At 37.0% G+C, this 24,084-nt stretch overlaps 2 protein-coding genes across 2 annotated transcripts; one reads left to right on the top strand and one right to left on the bottom strand.

Annotated features, from left to right (window-relative positions):
* Positions 1-1,613: 1,613 nt before the first annotated feature.
* Positions 1,614-7,652, bottom strand: LOC117387564 (cytochrome b-245 chaperone 1 homolog). Its single transcript, XM_033985094.2, has 6 exons — positions 7,500-7,652; positions 7,145-7,232; positions 5,957-5,998; positions 5,699-5,869; positions 4,456-4,600; positions 1,614-1,752 (listed from the first exon to the last, which is right to left on the bottom strand). Exons 2-6 carry the CDS (start codon positions 7,230-7,232, stop codon positions 1,614-1,616), a joined length of 585 nt encoding a protein of 194 aa, XP_033840985.1. The 5' UTR covers positions 7,500-7,652.
* A 422-nt stretch (positions 7,653-8,074) lies between these two features.
* Positions 8,075-21,644, top strand: narf (nuclear prelamin A recognition factor). Its single transcript, XM_033984697.2, has 12 exons — positions 8,075-8,381; positions 9,718-9,787; positions 9,906-9,971; positions 11,688-11,816; positions 12,097-12,229; positions 13,295-13,429; positions 15,358-15,476; positions 16,367-16,496; positions 18,015-18,087; positions 18,347-18,484; positions 18,959-19,116; positions 19,805-21,644. The coding sequence occupies exons 2-12, from the start codon at positions 9,731-9,733 to the stop codon at positions 20,047-20,049; spliced, it is 1,383 nt and encodes a 460-aa protein (XP_033840588.1). The 5' UTR covers positions 8,075-8,381; positions 9,718-9,730; the 3' UTR covers positions 20,050-21,644.
* The last annotated feature ends 2,440 nt before the right edge of the window (positions 21,645-24,084 follow it).

Genomic DNA, 24,084 nt, shown 5'->3' on the forward strand with positions numbered 1-24,084 from the left:
TTTGCAAGTAATTCACTTTTGGCCCCAAATCCTTCGTGCTTAATTATAGTTTGCATTTGTCTGTTTAGGAAATGTTCAAATAGTGATTATCATTGTCATTACGGAAGAGTGAAAACAAACAGGAGCTTTGAATGGTATAAACACATATTAGACGCAAGCGGGAAGGCACCAAGGATTATGATAAAATGGTAGCATAGGTTTGATTCAAGCGAAGGTCCTAAATATAACCAAGATATTTCAATGAAGTAACACTAATAAGTAGCAATTTGAGCAGGTATCCATACTAAACAAGTTACATTCACAGGACAGAAATGAACCTTTCCTGAATAGTTTTAGAATGATCTTGAGCTGCATCAGAACAAGTATAATACACATAGACTAAAATACGCCCACGGACGATGGAACCTTGACGACTATTTACACAAATATAAGGCCACACAGTAATTTAATGTTGAAAATGTCTATAAAGAAAGAGTGTTTTTAATTATCATTGTCTTATCACAGTCGAATTTTAGTATCATGACAAGACTGAATAAAATGACTGGGGTGATTTGTGTTTTTCTGGCTGTAAAATTTGTTCTGATTGGTCAAAACTGGAACCAATGACACCTACAGATGCAGTGGGGTCTGAAGAGTAGAATGAGATAAAAAAAAAAAAAAAACAAACTCAATTTGACCAAAAAATGACTTAGACAGTTATGATATGAGACCGGGGACTATGAAAACATCTTTAGACAAAAAAGGTGCACTATGTAACTGTCTGTACGGTGGGTCATCACCTGCTTGTCACCATGGAGATGTCATTACTTTACCTTGAATGTTCCAGAGTATGGCATTTAACTTATCTATCTTGCATATATTCAGTTACAGATGTTTTCATTGTTCAAAAAAAGCTTGGACAAACATAACTTTTTTACTGTGTGACATGTGACTCCGATCCTTGTGGCATCACCTTCTTGTCTCCATGGAGATAGCAAAGTTTAATGCCATAATGTGGAATATTTCAGGGTGGCCAGAAGGTGACACAATCAGTAGAAAGGGGTAAACATAGATACACCTTGACAAAAAAAAACATATACAGTATTTTCCAAGCTATAAGTCGCACTTTTTTTCTGTTGTTCTCTATTTTATTGTTATTATTATAACTTCCCTTTAAAGATAAAATGTCTGTTCTTGGTCTCAGATTTTGTAAAATTAATATCCCCAAAGCATGCGACTTATAGTATAGTGCGACTGATATATGATTTTTCTTCATTATTATGCATTTTTTGGCTGGTGCGACTTATACTCTGGAGCGACTTATAATCCGGAAAATACAGTAATTATTATGTTATTTGCTAAAGAGGGGGATATTATGCAAAATTGACTTACTCCCTTAACTTTATAATTATAAGTATTAGAATAATTTATAAACCCTGACATAAACCCTCTTTTAGAACAGCAAATTCTGTTTTTTAATTAGTTGACAATAACTAACATTTTGGCATGAAATACAGCACATAAAGCTTTCATTTGATACAAAACTTAATAATAATAACCACCCTTGATATACTGACATCGCTAGTTGCCCCAAACAGATAAAAAAAAAAGTTCAAAATGGCGGTAGATGGGGGTCAAAGTTCTCGCTCTGATTCGCTGCTGTCCTCCTCCTCGTCACCTCCGTAGTCCTCCTCCTCCTCCTGTTGTGATCGCTTGCGTAGATCGTCCAGCCCCACAAACTTCTTCAGTAAAGCTGCTATTGCCTCCACGTCACTGGTACAAGACACACACACAATGCTATAAATATCACTTCATAAATACACAAAAATATCATTACACTTTACAATAACTGCACTTTAAAGGAGCTGTGCCTGTGTTTTACCGTCTTAAAAACAGAACTAGTTCATTTTAAAGAGTTTGCTGTTATTCCTCACTTACTTTATGCATTCAGAGTATATTATTCACCACAATTTTAAGAGTCTAGTGAGAAGTTTTGTCAGGGTAATGCTAACACCAACTAGTATTCTAACATGGACTTTCTAGATCAGAGGTGTCAAACTCATTTTCACCGAGGGCCACATCAGCAAAATGGCCGCCATCAAGGGCCAGATGTAACTGTGCGGCAGGATGAATGTCACTAAATGTAAACAAATGTCATGTAAAATAAATGTAACTACTTTTAAACTTGTTAAATAACTGTTTCTGTATTTATTAGTTATTCAAGTTGCAAATATTACGTGTCTGTGTAACTCCGTGTAACTGTGTATTTCCTGATAAACTGACCTTTTTAAAAGTGTGTGTCTGGTCAGCGCACACCTTCAGCACTGCTTCAAAAACAGCCTTTTAATTATTGGACTATTTCTTGTTTTCTTGAAGGCTAACTTTAGCAGACTTAGCTCCGTGTTTGGTGTCAAAACGTCTACGTAGATTGTACTGACCCCGTCTCATGACACAAAAAACATACAGATTTTCTCCTTAAAGCACAAACTTGTATTCACCTTTAACACCTTTCTTGAAACTGCCTTCCACGCTGACAATTTTCCTCTTCCTGAACAATTTGGGATGATTATTTGCAAATAATCTCATTAGTTTATTGTCAATGCACACATTAAAGCAGTATAGACTTATTTTAAAATGACAGTCAAGCCTTAATTTACCATCTCGTGGGCCACATAAAATGACGTGGTGGGCCGCATTTGGCCCCCGGGCCTTGAGTTTGACACATGTGTTCTAGATGCTGTACACAGAGGACTTATTTTGACCTCAACCTCAACAGCTGCTTATACATTTTGTGGAAAAAAAATGGAAAATAACAGTTCCAGGGCATTCCAGCCCATCTGAGTCATTTGATTTTGCAGTAGCCCAACGTTGCACTGCTGCCAATAATATCTAACTACTCACTGACCACGGAGTTACATTTGACCATTGTAATGCGCTGTGGTCTACTTCCATTATGTGGCCAGACGCGCTCATGTCACTGATGCGCAGTAAATACTTAACTGGCCAAAAAACAGGAACCATCACGTCGTTACAACAATAAAGATGATGAGCAGAGACAGGGATGGTACTGATTTGTATGTGGTGGAAGCAAATGGGTGAGTAAGATGTAACATGAGACCAGTGGTGTGGAATTAAAATGATGGAAATGTAATAATATGTTTGTAAGTGCCCTACATACAAACGCTATTGGATTGTAGCAGTAGTGGACTCATGGAATAATGTTAAGCAGTTTAAATGAGGCTAAAAACAATAGCCCCCAGCTGTTAGTAGTAATATAATATGCTTTTGAGAGATTATTCTACTGTACTAAAGGCACGCCACCTGCTTGAGTCCATAGAAATAGAAAGTTAAACTCATACTTTGCAACACTTTCCATGGAAATAGATACATTTTATGCCATATTGTGGAATATCGTAACCAAAGGAACAACATTTCTATGGAAACAAGCAGGAGGAGGCCCTTTTGCAGCCCAAATAAGAGTCAGTTTTGTGAAGTTTTAAGCAGAACAGTAAGGACACATGTTTTTGTAAGTTTGTCAGTGCAATGAATAAACACAACCAAAATTAACACAATGAACTTGCTTTTATATTTGTCTATTTTTTGACTAAAAGTTGCATGCTGTGGCTTTAATTACAAATGTTCTTTTCCTTTTATGGCTCAATCACAATCATCAAAATGTATCTTTCCTGAACATAAACAATACAGACTTTAATTGGTGCCATTTAACACAAAAATAGTTCAATTTCTTCCTAAGTCTGAAACACAACCTGCTTTTACAGACAGAGGATTGGCTGTAGACCTCCATTAAAATGTGATTAATTACACATTTATTTCACTTATTTACAAGTTAAATAAATTATAAATAAATGAAATAATAAAACTCATTTGGGGAGTGTAAAATCAACAGATAGACTTCATACCAAAACACAACTTTGCAAACACTTGATTAAAGGTGAAGTCGTCCATTTGAGCGTCATATAAAATATACTTTACACACCAACAACTGTCAGGCAGCGAGAACAACAAAAAAGCAACAACAAAAAATGCACTGTTACTTTTCTAGACGCAACTTGTCTATTTGTCTCGAAGGAAATGTTGCTTTGCCTATATGTCTCACAATATTAAACATATCTATCTTTCAACAATAAAGTGGCACTACCAAGTCAGATCTGTGGAGAGGCAAGCATGCTCAAAGAAAGAATACTAAGGTTTTCTAAGGTATTTTTTTAGCAATAGACACAGCTGTAATTGAACGACTGCAATATACGTTTAATTCCATATTGTGAAACATGACCATGGATACAAGCAGATGGTGGACGCAATTCCAAAAAAAGTTATATAGTGTACTTTTAAGGATAATATGAGAATTTTACCATATATATATTTGACCCTCTTTTGTCAAATCATTCTAGTATTTGTGTGTGAAAACAATTTAAAGTTAATATTATTTCTATGTGATTTGAACCTTTCCCTTACCTGCGTCCTCTCAGCATGGCGCTCTGGGTGAGGGGGTAGGAAAAGCCTGTAGCGAGCCTTAGCATTAGCAGGTAGCCTTTCCCCAAGTAGCGCACCCTTTCCTCTTGAACGCAGACGTCTCGCAAGTGCGCCATGTCCAACACCACTGGAGGAGGAAGAGGAGGAAAAATGTTAGTTAACTTGATACTCTCCATCTAAAAATCAATTCCATCTGAAAATCTACTAATATAGTTTTGTGCCAGTTTCTGTTTCATATTGATTTAGACCCAGTAATTTCACAGCTATTAAGCACAAAACAACGTGAATCATTTTGAATATCTATATTTAAAGGTACAGCATGTAACTTTATGGAGGTGGCATCTCCATGGAGACGAGCACGTGGCACCACCAGGACAACTTACACATGACCCCGCTCACAGTAGAATTTAAAATGCATTTAAGATACATTTAAAGCCATACCGTGGAACAATTCATGCAATGCAACGTCTCCATTTCAGAAAAGTTACATTGTACTCCTTTAAGTAAGCTGATTATTATTTGTGTTAAAAGATAGGGCCGTAGACTGTACAATAGAAGTGGACTAAGGGACTGTGACATCACCCATAGCGTTTGGCTCTAGCAAAAGGAAGTTGGTCAAGGATAACAATTATAGGGGCGAATTTGCAGCCAGGTTCCATATTTCCGACCGCAAGTATCATAGCAACCAAAGAGCCAATCCAGAGAGAGGCTGTTGAGGTTAACGCACTGCTAGTTTATCAAGGAGCAGGTGCTTAACAACGCGATGAATCAAACCTGTTGCTAAAGCTAACGAAAGCAACCTCGGGGGAAAGAGGGCACCGCATTAGTCTGTTATTAATGTTCATATGTTGATTTACGTGGATTAATACAAATATTTTAAGAGCAAAATGATGAGTCTGACAGCAGTAGTTATGGAGAGAGGGGTGAGTTTTTGAATAGAAAGTGAATAGTGTAGCCAGTGAATACTATAAAAAGTAAATAGAAAGTGAGAGTTGATGCTCACTTTCTATTTGGAACACAGAGGCTAGCAGGTTAGCTTTGTCAATTTACAGTCTATGGATAGGACCTTGAACTACCCCCATCTTTAACATCACAAAAGTTACATTGTGCACCTTTAAATACAGATTGAAGCATTACAGAATTCCATATTACTTCTATACTGCTTCCCACGCCAACTTTAAACTAAAATATGGATATTATTTTGCTTTTAAAGACAGCACTTAACCTTTCTCTTGTCCCTTCTTCCATAGTGTGAGGACATACGCGTACAAGCTGAACGTCTTGAGCTCAATTAGGTTATTGGTCTTATCGAACACAGCCTCCTCCCACTCCTCCATGTTCTGCATCGCCACAAATAGACAGCCGCTGATGTAGAAGAGCTTCCACAGGATGCTGTCTATCAGGAGCAAGGAAAACCAATCAAAGGGTGCAAAATACGCAACATGCAAATAAGTGAAACAATTATGCAAAAAAGCTGTGGTACCTGAACTGTAGTAGGCCGCAGCTACACCAATAGATGATATGCCTGAAAAAAAGAATATATTTTACCTGACTGCAATGAAGCTTTGTGAATGTTTTATAAATGTGTATATTACATTAAGTTAATACTTCGATATCTATAATATAATATCAAGTGTCACAGTGGAGCAACAGTGGCAAAAACATGGTCATTGTGTCCTTAGGCAAGGTACTTCAGCCATTTTGCCTGTTGCCATGAAATCGGTGTGTAAGTGAGTGCTGAAGGGCCAATGGTTACATCAGTAGCTTATCACTGTTGAGCGTAGACTGAATGAATAATGCACTGTAAAGTGTCTTTGAATGTGTGGGTGTGTGTGTACACTCGGGTTGTCAAAAGTATCAAAAACAGACTCTAATCGATACTAAAACTAGATAACCTACTAATTTGAGAAGGTATAAATGCTAGAAACAGAAATGAAACTTTCCTCAACAGCTTTAGAATGATCTTGAGATGAATGAGACCTGGACAACTGAGGCATTACACAGATATAAGACCACATGGAAATATAAAAGAAAGTACTCTTTCTTTATTATCATTGTGGTATCGCAATCAGTATTGAGTATCGAGTCTGTCCCTTAGTATTGAAATCGAGTACTGAATTTTAGTATCGTGACAACACTAGTATATAATCACTTCTAGTATTGTAGCCTTTATTACTCTACTTAACCTCTTTTCCCTCTCAATCTCAATAGTAATGAGTGTCTTAGTTACTTGTTTAACTTGTTTTAATAGACCTGTCTTGTATTCCTATTCATATGTTTTATTTTTTTTGTTATTCTGCTGCTGCTCATGCACTTTGCTTTCAAAACACAAAAATGTCCCCATTGTATAACAAATTATGGTTATGTTATCTTATTAGTGGCGTGTACTGCATATATAGGAGAGATGGGGGTAAATTGAGACACGTTTTGCTTTGTTTGTTTTTTTGTCAAAACAATTTCAATTCTTTTTATTCAGTAGATCATACAATCCTCTTGAAGCATCTGAAGCATATTGGATTTGACAACTCTACATATAATTGGTTCCAAAATGATCTTTCAAACAGAACCCAGGCGGTAGTGTAGTGTATGATGTGTTTAAACCTTTTTTTTTTTGCTGGTTTTTGCTGTTTGCCTCATCTTACCCCTCTCTCCTCTACTATAGTGCACTTACCAACTAGAAGAGACCACGAGCGTATCCCAGGGGCCCTCTTGAGATGTAGCAGGGTGGGGCTGTGTTCCTCCACTGTCATATATCCCATCTGGATAAAGGCCAATTAAAGAGTAAAACAAAAAAAACATTATTGTATTTAGACCTGCATACAGTTCATTTAACACAGAAATACGTTTAAAATATATACATAATTAATTTAAAGTGTACACAATCAAGATCTGAAGCAGGGACTAAACCAAGACTAAAGAAGGACCAAATGGGGATGCTGCACTGAGTACCCTCCTACCATGTGACTGATAGGATGTAAACAACAGCATGCTGGATAAAAAGTAACTGATCAATTGTGTTAACTTACTTTTACTTTGTCCCAGTAGTGTTTCTTCTAAGAGAATGTAGAAAATAGATGCGATAATAAACGAAAGAACATACGGTAAATTATAAGGAAGCACTTCTGTTTTTCTGGACGATTTGGCAACAACCGTCATGAATGGGCGCCGCTTCCTTCCGCATTCGGCGCGCGCTGATTGGCTGGATTCACCGCTCATGCAGCCTTCAAAATAAAAGCTCAATACATGTTTTTGCTTTTCGGTTTATTTTGTCCTCATTGTAAACTCGTCTTAAATATTGGTATATTTATGTCTATGTCATTTATGTCTTCGTCCTTTGTGGTGGCACTTCCGGTTAAGTCAGAATCTCATTAATTTCAAAGGAAAATTTTAGAAAAGTTTTGCTGCTAAAATATGATATTAAGTATGTTGATTTGTGTAAACGTTCTCGGTTCATGTGCACCAATAAGTCAACAATTCACCGATTCTCAGGGAGGATTTGACAATGGCAGCACCCACGGAAACTTCCAGAAAAAGGTAAATACAATTTCGATAAGAAGATTCATATTAAAAAATATAAAGTTTAATATTTTATTGTGTCATCCTCCACTTCCGGTGCAGAGCTAAACCAATCGTGCGCATGCGTAAACTCACCGGCGTACACAATGGACCTGGACCTTCGCGTTTTTGTCTTCCAGATGTGATCGCTTTGAAAATAACCGAGGATATATGTTGTAGGAATCTGTAGCCATGCACCGGAGCTGACAGCAACCAAAAAGCGACATTCTGTGCGTAAAAACAAGCCGAAAGTGTCCCTGTATTCTGAGATGCCCTTTACTCCGCCGTGTTGTGTCACTACGGTGTTGGGTTGATGCCATTGTCCACTAACAGTAAACAGAAGTGTCCGCGAGGTAAATGGATTAAAAGCATTGTTTTTTGGCTTGGATTGCATGTAAAATATCTAAAATGCACTACAGAATTATGTGCAACAGTTAAGAATTATTTGCTGTGATGTTTACTATAATTTAAGACCTCAAAATGGCTACAGTAAGTAAAATAATAAACATTCTATATGAAAAAAGCTTAAATTCAGCACTGGATTATTGTGTATTTATAATGGATGAGTTGTTCTAAATGTAATATTAATCTAATGAACTAATATTAAAGAAAAGAGCACTATGGAACTTTTCTGGTGGTCATCAGCTTATCTCCATGAAGTTGTTATTGTTTCTCTGGAATGTTGCACGGTATGGACTTAAATTTATCTATCTCCATGGAGACAAGCAGGGAATGTCAGGTTATAGGTCAGATCTGTGATGAAGCAACCGCACTCAGAGTAAGAATGCTTTTAAATGAGGTTTGGAACAAGAAAAACAGCCATAATTGAATATATTGCCAAACTGTGGAACATTCCAGGCAAAGTAATAACATCTCCATGGATACAAGCAGGTGCTGGAGCCCTCACCAGATAAGTTACATAGTGTACCTTTTAATATTAGTAAATAAATAAATACACATCAGTTCTCCCCCTTAACTGCCTGATGTAACCACATTTGTATGGTTATAGTTTGGTGGCAAATTAAAAAAGAAAGAAGATTACTATTAAGTTACTCTACCTTGAAAATAATACATAATAAGTAACCGTAAATAATAACACAATAGTGATTAGTGTTGTCACAATACTAAAATGTCAATCTTGATTTTGATACTAAGGAATAGACTTGATACCGACACAACAATGATAAGAAAAAATACTTTATTTAGACAATAGAATGTGATTTTCAACTTCTCAAATGAGTATCTAGTTTTGATATTTGTTGTAGTAATACTTTTGACAGCCTTACTCTGCACTCAATTTTGTCACCCAGGTTGAACCCTAGAAAGTCACACCGCGTCACGCACCATAGTAATACATGTTTTTACAGCTTATTTCAACTTCCCTCCTTATCCTTGTCCTTAAACTCTCTCTTCATCACATGCAAGATTGCTGTTTTTGTTTCTCTGCTGATATAATTAACAAAAGCCATTAAAAACCTTAATGACCGGATACTCGAGGCTTCTGTCATTTCCCACCATTATATGGCAGTTGTATTGGTGATAAGAAGAGATAGTACACTGCAGTCGTGTGGTGAACGGGGGAAGGGGAGGTTCAACAACTATGCAGTTCAATAGTTAGAATGGCTTTTAAGGACAAGCTTAGAGCAAAATGAGTGGAGACTTTATGATATTTTTATTTTTAATTTAAAGCAAAGGGGCAAAGATGGCAGAGGTGAGCCTAGCCAAGCGGAAGGAGAAGTGTGAAAATTGCACTAAACAGGTACTTTTTGTATATTAAGATCACAATATTTCAATGCATTTTGTAATGTAGTGTTGTATTTTATTTTGTGAGGTTTTTTTTGCTTTAGATTTTTTTTTAATCTATTTTTTTTCCCCAGTGCAACAAGAAGCAGACAGAAGATGGCAACAGCTCAAACCACAACAACACAATAGCAGCTGAACAGGTAAGTTGATGATCATATTTGTCCCGTATGTTGCTCACTAAATGCAGTATACACAGGGGTGTAACTAGTTACAAAGTATAATGTTACTGTAATTGACTAGAATTTTTTGATAATTGTACTTATTTGATTTTAAATGTAACTAATTACAATAACATGGCGAATACAAGCGCTGAGTTAAAATATCTACTCAATTGCCCTGATCCATAGCTGACTCAGCTCTTGGCCAGAGCTCAGAGAATATTTGGATTGTGGTTTAAAATGATTAAATTCAGTTTTAAATGGTTCAACTTATGTAAGATACTTAACTAAAATGCAGCTTTGTTAAAAACTAACTAGTAGCTTGTACTCTGAGTAGTATTTTTCATATGTGCTTTTTACTTTTACTTAAGTACAATTTTGGAAGCAGCACTTGTACTTGTAATTGAGAAAATATTTAGCCATGTTAGTGTACTTTTACCTAGTACAAATTTGCAATACTCTTTCCACCCCTGAGTGTACTAGCAGTCAAGAGTTTCTACAAGTTTTTTTAATTTATGTTTCTTCTCTATTTCCAAGATTATTTGCACTGTAGATTAGTTTTGCTGCTCATCCAAGCTGTTTCTTCAGTTCTGGTCAGATCACTGGTGGACACTGCCTTATATCTGTCTGAAGGGATGAGCTAACGACACTGAAATTGTAAACAGCTATTGTTTCCAGTTTCATCCTTAACGGCCCTATTCAACCTTCAATGGCTCGCGCTATTGTTCTTTGTTTGCTTTTGGGCTGAGGATGCAACTGTAGATGGAGGAGAGATTATGTCTCAGGCTCCATTCCTGTTTAAGGAAGGATTGTCTTTCCTAACAAAAATAGCTTCTTTTATTCCTCTCAAACCATTTTTTTCTCTGGCTATGATCTGTACCTCAATATCTTCGAAGGAGTTTTTAGTGGCTTTGAGATGGAGATGTACGGTGGACTAGGGTCCAGAGGAGCTCTCGCTATGGTGTTGGTACATTCTCTTATGGAGTGACTGTTTAGTTTCTCCAATATAACGCTCCCTGCACTCTTCACTACACTAAATGGAGTAGACTGAAGTGAAAACCATTTCAGGAGACTTCATCATAAAGCAGCACTGTCAACAAAACAAACAAAAAAAACTTTGAGAATTGAAATATAAAATATTAAAAAAAAACTGTGTTACTTTACTTATTTGCTACATAATTCCATACATCTTGCTTCATATATTTATGTCTTCTGTCTGTAAAATGTAGAAAGTTGAGACTGTCTGATCCTTCATTTGTCCAGGGGTGGTTCACTGTAGAGATGGTTTGATCGCAAAACATTTTTCATGGGATTTAATATTTATTGTTAGAACATTAAATACGTTGCATTCAAATAAAATAGCAGCAAACAAGAAATTTTGTGTTAGTCTTGCATTAAAAACATAATTTTAGGTAATCATATATTCATAAATACTGCATATCACTCCATAGTGATACATTAGCCAAAATGCCATAAAAAAGAAAATAAAAGAGCCGTGGAAAACCTGATAAACTGCTGAGTCACTACGGGTAAATGCAATTATCACACTAGTGTCAGAATGCTTTTATTTAGCATGTACTTGAGATCTTATAACAACACAATCCTGAGCCGTATTGACACAGAATGAGAGCCACATGTCATTCAGTCAGCCCCAGGGCAGCTAGTGTTGATCACAGTGCTCTTGTGTCCCTGGTGCAGGTGAGGGAACCTGGCCAGCTGCTGTTCAGTGCGTGCCTGTCCTGTGACGGCTGTCTGTCTGAGGAGGAAACACTCATGATCTCACAGCAGAGTCTGGAGGATCTGCACAGGGTGTTGGCTCTTAATAAGGTATGGGGATTACTTTTCAACAAATTCTACTTTCATAATAAATTGTACTTTTAATGGTAGTTTAGAGACATTTTTGATCTACTTGAGCTATGTTATTTTAAGTGTTTGTCCACTGATCCGGAGGTTGAAGGTTTGAATCCCCGACGTAAACATTATTGATCGAGCAGTCAATAATGTTTATTCATCTCTGACAAATCTGTACATAAAGGGAAAAAATACCCCTAGAAAAAGAGTATATTTAAAAAGAGTTAAATGCCCGTATTGTGTTCCTCTGTTTCAGAAATGTGATGCGTCCAAACATAAGGTCCTGGTGGCCTCAGTCTGTCCACAGTCTCTGCCATTCTTTGCGGTCAAGTTCGGACTGGACATCGGCGAGGCGGCCCGAAAACTGTGTGGGTTCTTAAAAAGTCTAGGTGAGTTAAGTTAAGGAATAGATGATAAATAATTTAGACCAGAACTAAGTCATATTTTTACCTTATTAAACATTGTTGTAAGTCCTTGTTGTGGTGATTAAATCATTTTTGGGGTGTTGGAGTGTCCATGTCTCTGGGCAGAAAACCAGCCTTTCAACATCGCTGACTCCAACCCAATCGTGATTATGATTTATGTTTTTTTTTTTTCTTGTTAAAACATTAAAATAGCAGATGTTTAGTTTAGTTTAGTCAGTGAAATTTAATTAAAAGTAAATCAAATGTATTCCTCCAAGGTCTAAATTCTGCTCCAGTCCACATACATTTGCTGAAAGAGGATTGGCTATAGTTAAAGAAAGTCCCAAGATAAACATTGACCATTTGAAACTAACTGCACAGCCCTAGTTTGGTATAAACCAAATACACTTATTTTAACAAGGAGCGATGGTTACAGCTGGAACAGCAGGACAGAGGGGAGAGAGAGTGTGTTTATTGTAGGAATGTGCGGTATATCAGTTCCATTATCAGTATTGGCCATGTGATGGAAATGTATGTGTATTTTGTGAAGAAAGTATTCTTATCATGTCTTTGTGTAAATGCATAGGAAACTTTATGTTGTTTTACCTGTCTCCAAGTGTAAAAGTAGATTAACACGTGACTGTGAACAGATGTAACTCTGCTTTTGTAATGTTAATGTTTGTCATTTTGCTATATATTAATAAAAAAAAAATACAGATATAGATAGAGTTATATTCAAGACCAATACTTTTTTGGTGTTGCTCCATTTTCTGTGTGCCCATGTGGCTTTCCCAGATGTCGTCAGTGCATCACATTTGTCTGTGTGAACAGACTCAACAATGGAAATAGAAGAGCATTCTGTGGCTGTTTGTTTACACAAAAATATAACGAATGATTTTATATCCCAGATAAATACATTTTGTTATTATTTTATACAAAAGTTATCGACCACAGCAGCAAGCCAAATATTGGATATCGGTATCAGCTCAAAAACATTCTTCTCGACCTACTCATTATATTTATTCTTTCTATTTTGTTCTCTTTGTGCAGGCGTAGCACATGTCTTTGATACCACAGTGGCTGCAGGCTTCAGTATATTGGAAAGCCAGAGGGAGTTTGTTTCCAGGTACCGTCGGAGGAGCCACGACAGCAACACCCTACCCATGTTCACCTCGTCCTGCCCAGGTAACAGAGCACTACATTTTCTTGCACGCCAGGAAAACCGGATAACTGTCCTAGTCCAATTTAAACCGATTTATCAGAATGTATGTAAACCCGGGCACTCTCATCTCAAAAATCCCAATAACACATCTCAATGCGTACTTTGATACCTGTGGCATTTAACTGCACAATCCAATGTACTTTAGAGGAGGCATTCAACTGCACTGCGTAAGAAACAGCCACGGAAATATTATGTGTTTGGATGTTTGTTCACTCGTTTTAGATCAGCAGTGATGACAAATTATGGCCTCTACACCGAGCACCCACACACCAAGCACCCGCTGTTTTGTTGTGGGCTGCTATTTTAAAGGGAAAATGAAAACAAAAAGTACCGCAGCTTCAGTAAATATTTGTGCTGTAGAGAGCAAATAACTTAATGCTGTTTCTAACATGTCTGAAAATCAAATGCTCAACATAAATAATATCTGTCTTATCAATTTTTTTGTGTGTTTTGCGGCTTACCAAAGTGTGTTTTGCGGTAAAGAATTGAATTTGGTTGATTAACGCACTCGGATTTTCCCTACAACAACTTTGTATTGAATATAGCCTAAGTTGCGCAGACCTGGTGCAGTGAGATATGGAGCAGCTTCCTACCACTCCCAAACCATCGAGATAGCACTAGAAAATGACACTGTAGCTAGAATTTTTCATGTCAACGCTATAAAGTTTTCTATTCTAGTGTTTTAATCCTTTTTAAATGGACTTTTAAATATATTCAACAATAAAACTACAATGACTGAAAATATTTTAAAGCTGCACAGGCTGTGCTTTCTGTTTATCTCTGTTATTGCTTTGCTTGTTCTACAGTTTAGTATTAAGTTTAACTACAGGTGTATTTATGGCTAAAAAATACATATATTCTTACTGTAAGCGGGATCACCTCTCCACAGATATGAGCTGTAACTTCTGTAAAGTCTGGTTGCGCCTCCTGTTTGACTCTATGGAGATAAATAAGATTAATGGCAAAGCAGTAACATCGCCGTAGAGACAAGCAGGTGCATAGTGCAACTTTAATTATATAATGTTCTCTGCAGTGTCATAATATACTTCTGTCTCCATGGGGTCTAATTATTATTACTTTATTATTTACTGTGTAGTTCCTGCTAACTCTGTAGTTTAGACGTCTCAAAACACGGTGACAAATATGGGACAAACATTCTGAAATGCATGAGATACTGGTATTAGTTAAACAATGTTTAACTGTTTATATTTCAGACTTTCTCAAATATAAAATTTCTCAAGTAAAATTTGAGTTACACCTCTTCTATATCTCAACATAACCTGGATAAAGATTCTCATCTAACAACTGACTAACTTAACTAACAAAAATATACAGGAAAAAAAAAAAAAAAATTGAAAATTGAGGAACACAAGGGGAAAAAGTGCCCAAACCTAACACAGTTGTATCGTTCCAAAATGTGGTATTACACTGAGAGCAAAAATAAAAAATGACAAGAAAGAAAAAAATATGAGGCCAAAACTGTCAATTTAACCGCACAGCTTTATTTAATTATTACAAATTATATCATATTTTCATCTTGTCTCATTCTCGTTACACAGATGTACCACAAACAACAAAATCCCTCGTCTTATTCTGTATAAAAATCACTACGCTTGTAATTACTGTACAGACATCTTCAGGAAATGTGAGTCTTGCTTTATTTTGCAAGTTTATATTTCAGTCAATTCTTCTGGACGTGTTTAAAATGTAAACTTTGAACAGAATCCTATTTTAAAAACATAAATCTCTAATCACAATCGCAATGCTTCAGAAAAATCGCAATTCCATAATTTTCTCAAATCGTTTTACAGATATGGTATTAAGGTGCTTTGTGAAATTCTCCCTCACTTTAGATCTTGAAGGACAAATATGTCTTTTTGTGCATGTAAAGGGTGGATCCGGTATGCAGAGCGCGTCCTGGGCAGCCTGGTGACCCCTCACATCTGCACTGCCCGCTCCCCTCAGCAGGTCATGGGCTGCCTCATCAAGGACTACTTCTGTAAACAGCAGGTACGTACGACAGACACTACGTTTACATGCACGCCAGGAAAACCGGACAACTGGGCTATTACAATTTACACAGATTTAACAAAATGCATGTAAACTGAGGAACTTCGTTTATCTGTTTCTGCCAAAAGTTTCTGTCAAATATGTATAATAACCATTTACCCGTATAGCTGCAAAGTTTTAGTGTTAATACTAAATTACTAAACGCACCTGAATGTCTCGTAGCCCCCATTTGAACCTATTTGTTTCTTTGACCTGCTCTAGACTGGGACACGTGTGGTCTGACAGGTTTTGGGGCAAAGACGATTTGAATTTGGTTGTTTAGCTCACTCAGATTTCTCTATGCATGTAAACAGTGGAAAAAAAAATAATAAATAAGACAATACTTGGGTTTTTTTTTGGCTATTACTTGTTTTCATACATAGGACATATTATTTTTAGTCACAAAAAGTGTAATACCAAAGTAATGTTGTCACAATACCAAAATTTCAAACTTGATTTCGATACTAAGGAAGAGAATCAGTACCAATATCACGATGATATTATAAAAACAATAGACAGTAGAATATGATTTTTAACTTTAAATTGTAGTACGTTCTTTTACAATGACCATTTGACCTTATATCTGTGTGATCCCGCAGTCGTCCGAGTATATTCCATAGTGGTCCATGGTCGTATACTCGTCTATGTGTCTTATACTTGTTCTGATTCAGCTCAAAATCGTTTTAAAACTTTAGATTTCCAGGTTAGAACAAAATACATTCAAACAAGGACCATTCAAATGCATTAAACTATTATCCACTATATCTATATGTCACTGTGTATCTAGCTGTATCTTATCTGATCTCATTTTAACCCTGAATGTCCCTGTCTTTTGTTTGTTGGCCCCACAGAAACTGAACGCAGAGAAGCTCTACCATCTGGTGATCGCTCCATGTTTTGATAAGAAGTTGGAGGCGGTGAGGGAGGAGTTTTACAACAGTCTGTTAGAGAGTCGTGACGTCGACTGCGTCCTCACATCAGGTTCATATATATATATATATAAAGCTCTGCCTTATCTGCTGCTACTGCTACTGCTGCTACTTCCCCCTGCTAGAGCTGAGGCTTTTTGCTGTTTTAAAAAAAATGAAAAACAGAACTAGTTAATTTTAAACTGTTTGCAGTGGTCCAGAGTTATTCCACACTTACCTCATGCATTCAGAGCATCCTAATTATTCACTTTAATGAGTTTATAAGCTTTTCACGACTTTCAGAGACCAGAGTACCGGTAGTAATGCTAAAAACAACTAGCATGCTAATGTCAAACTTCTTGATTATTGAACACTAAAATGCTTCCTAATTAGATACATAACAAATATGCTCAAGTACATGGGGAAAAATTGGTTATTCGACCTTTAACTATCTAGGTTAGAGGTTCTTTTGGCAGAGACCGTTGTTGATTTCCATTGTTGTAGTTCAGTGTTTGTATCAAGGCTACAATAATGTGTTTTCACCTCAGACTGTGTATGTATAACAGGACATAGCTAACCTGCTAGCCGCTGCTTTCCAAGTAGGAAGAGAGCATGGGCGTTCTTCCAGCTCCACCAGCTCTGGTTTTAATTTACCTTCTATTGAAAAACACCCCCGTGCTGGCAGGATTCTCATTTTGATCTTAAAATATTCATATTAACCCCTCTACATGATTCTGGTGTTTTTATTTTGCTATTTCGTCCGTAAATCAAGCTGTGAACATTAATGACAAATCAGAGGCCATCTTTTGCTAAGGTCGCTCCCGCTAGCATTGGCATCAGGTTTGATTGACAGCTTTGCTAAGTGCCTGCCCCCTGCTAAACCACTTGGAAGAAGAACAGGAAGGAGCGTTACCGTCTACAGCCTCACTCCTGATTGGCTGTTTGGTTGCTTTGACACTCGCTGTCGGAATTCCACATTTGGAACTTGGCTCCAAATTAGCCGCTATAACTGTTAGCCTCGATGAGCTTCATTCGGCTGGAGCCAAATCTATGGGTGACACTCCCTTAGTCCACTTCTTTACAGTCTACGCCTCAGGTTCATACACAGCCCTGCCCCATCTGCTGCCCTGCTACTGCTGTGCTACTGCTGCCACTTCTGATGCTAATCATGCTAATGCAAACTTTAGGGCTGCAACAATAAAACGACTAATCATGACTTGTCTAGTATAAAAAATAATTTAATATAAAATAACGTATTGTGATAATCGTTATCTGGGCCATACAGACTCTCAAACACATGCCACATAACTATAACTAATTTCATTTCTGGGCTACTGTGTAGTAGTAAGTGCACTTTTCATCAGTGAAGAGTGCTACATAAAAAAGTTTACGTACTTAAAGAAACTGTATGTTTTGATTTTAAATTCCATGACATGACTTTTCTGTCTACTCATATGCCATTAATGATTACTGGAAACAATTGTATTTCTGATTTATTCTTGATAACAAAAACATTGGTCAGGATGTGCACATTGTTTGTTTGGCAGATAAATGTCTAAAGCCTGATAAAAAATGTCTTTGTGTGTGACAGGTCAGATCTATGGGTTGATGGAGCAGAGGCAGGTGACAGTGGAGGAGCTGGACTCATCTCCACTGGACCACATGTGAGTACTGATCTAGTCCTACTGTACAGGTTCTCCATACATGCTCAAGTACTTTCAGTTTATTTTTGTAGAGCCCAAAACCACACAAAAAACAACAGAATATTTATAAAATGAAACCGTGAAACAGTTATTAGTCATTAACACACATTTACACGAACTGAACCAGACTTGAACCAGGACTGATGCACATTCATTAGCAGACAGACATGTGACCGTGTGGGTGTTGTTCTTTTACTTTTGTGTTGTTGTTGTTGTGTAGTCTGGGAGAGAGCTGTGAGGTGGACCTGCACAGACATGAGGGCCGTGGCTCAGAGGGCTTCCTGGAGCACATCTTCAGACATGCTGCCAAAGAGCTCTTCGGTCTGGACGTGCACCAGATCACCTACAAGACGCTCAGGTAATGAGCCGCGTAACACAAGGCAATGGGCTCAGTCAGTCAAAACACGAATTATGTCAGACTTTTCAGACGTCCTTAACATGATTAAACAACAGTATTTACATTACATATTGTATATTGTGCGGTTATTATACAGTAATGGTTTTCTGCTGTCAGATGCTTACTCATGTCCATTTACAATGTTCTTATTTGAGTAAAGGTTTTAGTTACTTACAAGCTTTATGTCGACAATATTAAATTATTTGAACATGTGTTTCTTGCCCAGCTCAGTTTGTCTCTTTTTTTGTCCTTTGAAAGTACCAGATATTTATGTTTCATCCTTCCAATAACTCCATCTTCAAAATAAAAATCACATTTTGTCCTCAGTTACTCAGTACAGTTACTATCAGTTGAGTAGTAGTTTTCTCAAATACTTGACTAATTTCTACTGCTGCACTTGTCCTGTCCTGAATACTCACTGAACGGTCTGTGCAGAAACCGAGACTTCCAGGAGGTGACTCTGGAGCGGGATGGGGAGGCTCTGCTACAGTTCGCTGCAATCTACGGCTTTAGAAACATTCAGACTCTGGTGCACCGCATGAAGAAAGGCCGTGTGCCCTACCAGCTGGTGGAGGTGCTGTCCTGCCCCGGAGGTAACTACGACCTAATGTATGATCTGCACGACTGTGGTGTGGAAAGTAATAAATAAAGAGTTAATAGTTGAACAACGCCAAGTAAACACATTTTGTTAAGTTTATTTTGGTGTTAAATTTTCAAAAAGAAGTCTCTTTTTGGCCTGTGGCCTTCATCAGGCACATGATTATACAAGATTGTACAATTTAATAAGGTGTGAAATTTTCACCCGATAATAGTGGTTCAAACCAAACCCCATCAATACTGGAGATAATTCAGAGGATTTAAATTAGATTAATTTGATTTGTACAGTGAACTGTAAAATAAAATTATTTAATACCCTAAATAAATTATTCTGTGCAAAGCACCATATTTTTACCTGGCAATTCCCAAAATGTGTTTTTGCTGTGTAAATAGTATTATTAGTATTGTGTGTAGTATTAATCATTATTATAATATAAAAGACAAACTGATTAGAAGTGAATGTCCTATGTATATTTTTCTGTTCAAATAAATACATATTGTGTATTAATATTATTTATGTGAATAGATATTATGTAATATCTTTAATATTTAAATTTACATAATAGAAAACATTTCCATGATTTAGAAAGGAGCAGATATGAAGAAAAAAATCTTATGTTTAGTTAAAGTTAACCCTTCATTCACGTTTAAATTTAATAATTTCACGGTTGTGCCGTCCTTCAGGCTGCCTGAGCGGTCGGGGACAGGCTGAATCAGAAGAAGGCCGTATCGACAAAGGCCTGGTGCAGCAGATGGAGGAAGCCTACACCAGTCTGCCCGTCCAACTCCCCGAACTCAACCCAGCCATCCACACCCTCTATCAAGACTGGCTCCAGGGACACGACTCCCCTCACAGCAACGCACTGCTCCACACCGGATATCGCACCAACAACCTCCTGCACCCGCAGCCCCCGCACATGCAGTGGTGACCCATAAGAACTGTGGCAGAGCAATAACCTGGAATTACATCATGGTACATCATTGTAAAATTACATTTTAATTATGGATTTTGGATTTTCATTGCGTCATTGCAAATTTTCTTTTTTATGGATAAAGCTGCACCATGTAACTTTTCTGATAGGAGTATTCCACCTGCTTGTCTCCATGGGAATGTTATTGCTTTGCTGGGAATGTTTCAAACTATGGCATTTAATTGTGTATCTTCCCTGTATTCATTACGTTGTTTTTTTTTTTTTTTTATTGTTAGGAAATACTTTGAAAAATATGCATTGTTTCTGTGAGCGGAGTCGCCTCTCCACAGATCTGACCATACTGTGAAACATTCCAAGCAAAGCACTAACATGTCATGACAGGCCAAAATAAAACATGGTAGTTTAAAATGCGTATGACAGGGTAGACCGCTCATGTCAATAAAACATTTATTTTCATTTTGGTAAATAAATTTACTTCCTTGTTGGAGCAGCAGATATGAGGCTGGCAGAGGTTAATCTTTTAACTGTTGCCTTGCAAACATGATGCTGACACCTGCCAAATCGAGATTGCACAGTAGATTTGTTTGGACAAGGAAGGCATTTTTCTGACAGTTTAACCTTTCATTTAACAAAATAAGGCGTTGCTGCAAGTAGGATGGAATGTCGTGTGTTGACATGGGTAGAAGTATTCCAGTTTAGCACAGGTACTATCTCACCAGACCAAGTAATAATTAAACAAACCTGTCATATGCACTTTAAAGAGCCAGTATGATGCTATTTTCTGATCTATGTTATGTTGTTTTCTCATCACAAACATACCTCCTATACAGCGATAGAGCCTCCTGCCCTCCGCCTGAAGTTATAATGTATTCTTCCATTCAGCCACTAGGCGGTGCTGCTGGTATTCTCAAAGGGACACAGACCTGTTTCTGAGCCTCACAGAACACAAAGAAGACTTAAAGTGGGTATCATGCAATGTGATCCAATAATATGTAGCTAAAAGGATCCAGTGGAATTTTATAATGTAAACTGGAATCATGCATTAAAACCGTAAATGCAGTTTTGAATTGTATATTGTAGCTTTATTTATTTTAATTTCGAAGATTAAATTGCATATATTACACTGTTTTCTGATCTATGTTATAATGTCCTCATCAAAAACAGACCTGGAGTTGTGTTTTGTTTCATTCTCTCATGTTTAACGCACAAATTCTGCGTATTTAGGCTGAGTTCTTCTCTCAAACGGAAAACACTGTTCCACCTTGTGATGTCATGTGGTGATACAGGAAGTGCTCCTCTGTGTTTTTAAATTCCACACACCTTCAATAGAATCATTTGGATCATTTCAGCCCTGGAATTGCCAATCTCTACTGAACTAAAGGTAAAAGGAGCTGTTAACTTGAAAACTACTGCTACATAACATCACAAGGTGGGACAGTGTTTTCCAAGAAGAACTCAGCCTAAATATGCAGGTTTTGTGTGTTAAATGTGTGTGAATGAAGCAAAACACAGCTCCAGATGTGTGTTTGATGAGGTAACAACGTTATAACATGGCATAAACCTCACAAGAGTCCATTTTGTGTAATACAGGACCTTTCCAGCTAAGAGAATGTGTGAAAACCATAGTGTAACAAAATGCCTGCACACATATATATAGTGGTCATTTTGGTCAATAGGTAGTACTTTTTATGATAAATAGAAATAATATCCAATAAACACTTAGTAACACTGTGATTTTGGTGTGAATCAAACTTAATTTTAAAGGTTCTACATTTTGCGTTGAGATTTTAAAGTGAGGGTATTACGCAAGATCAATTTTTTTTGGAGTTTTCTACCATGTTAATCCATTCTTTGCACACTCTCCATTATTTCACAGTCAATTTGGTCAAACATTCAATACATTTACATTCATATTTTGCCCATACATGCACCTAAGTCTCCATAGAAAGTCACAATGCCACTATAAATAACTGCACGTTTGGTTCGGCCATAACCAGTGTTTTATTTGAGCTTTAAACGAGCTGTAAGTGGGACATTCTCTCAGTGTTAAGTGGATAGATAATGGGCAGATAATACATTCTGACCAAAAGTGGGGAACCTGAGCACGCTTTCAGACTTTGTATATATATATATTTTTTTAATTATAATGTGTGGGCAGTCACTGTTGAGCTTCATTGCACCGTGACACAGAGACAACTGTCGATAATGTCATGCAATTGTCTCCACACAGTTGTCATTACTCTCTACCCACTTAATGTATTTTTATTCTTGAAAATGCATCATCAAAAGCACAATGTGGTTTAGTGTTTCCCATGATTTTTAGCCAATAACGTTCCAGATTATTCCTGAATATGTCCCGTTTAAAGTGTTCATATGACGCTGTTTTCTGATCTATATTATAATTTCAATTTCTACTGAACAAAAGCTAAAAAAGGCAGTGTTAACTTGAAAACTACCACTTCGTGACATCACAAGGTGGAACAGAGGAATAAACGGTTGCTCAAACATGTGTAAATGAAACAAAACACAACTCCAGGTATGTTTTTGGGGAGGTAACGGCATTAGAACATGACTTAAAGCGTACAAAAGTCAAGTTTGCATGATATGAGAGCTTTAATAACAAATTATGAGTAGTGATAGTTTTAACTTTTGATTTTTGATCATCTGTGTCCACGAAAGCCAGTGATCGTTTAACCAGCTGTCAGGGGATTTTTTAAACAAGCTGAACCAGTGCGTGGCTGTTTTCATCAGCGCTGGAACTACGCCAACGATGTCACAATTGTAGTCATAGTAACTGCGTAAGAAAACGAAAGTTGTTATGTTATATTCAGTTCAGTTCATTGTTGCATTAAGTCTTCTATTTTTCCAGAACACAGACGGAAAACAAAACCAAGCTGCTCAACTAGTACAATGAATAGAGATAATTGGTTGTGTGTTTTCCCCATTGTCCTGCTTTCAGTTTTCAGTTTAGTCCAAATATAGAAATGGTCTTGGTTACTTTAAATGATCCTGGTTTCAGTTTTGCTGTAATCCACATGAAAGGTTAAACTACTAATTTCTTTAAAACATAGTTAACATAATTATAATTTGACTTTTACTAAAAAATTCAAGTTTTTTTTCATTGTCCAGGTTTGGCGAAGTTTATAATTTCACTTTCTTGTTGGACACGGGCAGCAGATACGACGTACATAGAGGTAATTCAGTGTCCAGCTGTTATCTAGCTACCGTAATAGAATCATAAAATCTCCAGTTATCCTTAGACTGATAAAAAAGGTACTGGCCACATCTAGTTATAAACAGATTTATTGTCCGATAACAAGGAAGTGAGTTGTTGTTGTTCACCTTACCGTGATGGAAAACTCTGCTCTGGTCTCTGAGAGGTGTGAAAAGTGCTTATAAACTCATTGCAGTGAGTCATTAGGATGTTCAGAATGCATAAGTTAGGTGAGGAATGAGTTTGGACCACAGCAAATGAGCTAGTTTGGGGTTTTTTCGTGTTTTTAAGAGAGTAAAAATCAAGTACCGTGCATTTAAATGGAGCAAACTACAAAACATCTGATGTATGTCTTACAATTGGATTTTTTTTATTTTTGTAAGCCCGCTGATGCAGTGTAAACAGAAACGCAAAAAGGGAAATTAACGCTGAATCTTTAACGTCTTTTTTTGAGTAGCTTCTGACTTTTTATCAAGACTTAAACTGCGATTTATATTGTGCAAAATGTGCTGTATTTGTTAGGTTTCAGTCGTGTTATAATGTCATTACCTCAGACCTGGAGAAAAACAGACCTGGAGTTATGTTTTGTTTCATTCACATATGTCTGAGTGACGCTTTATTATTAGTTCTGTTCCACCTTGTGATGTCATGCAGTGGTAGTTTTCAAGTTGACCTCTACCTTTAACCTTTAGTTTATGTTGTTTTTTTGCCTCATTAAGGGCCACATGTAAAACCACAGACAAGCTAAGGGCCAGTTGAGGGCCATAGACTGGTCGCTAACACAGTGAATACTTCAAATCTGTGTTATTATTACAAGT

Source organism: Periophthalmus magnuspinnatus, chromosome 19 (assembly GCF_009829125.3).
Source record: "Periophthalmus magnuspinnatus isolate fPerMag1 chromosome 19, fPerMag1.2.pri, whole genome shotgun sequence".
In the NCBI taxonomy this organism is placed as follows: Eukaryota; Metazoa; Chordata; class Actinopteri; order Gobiiformes; family Gobiidae; genus Periophthalmus; species Periophthalmus magnuspinnatus.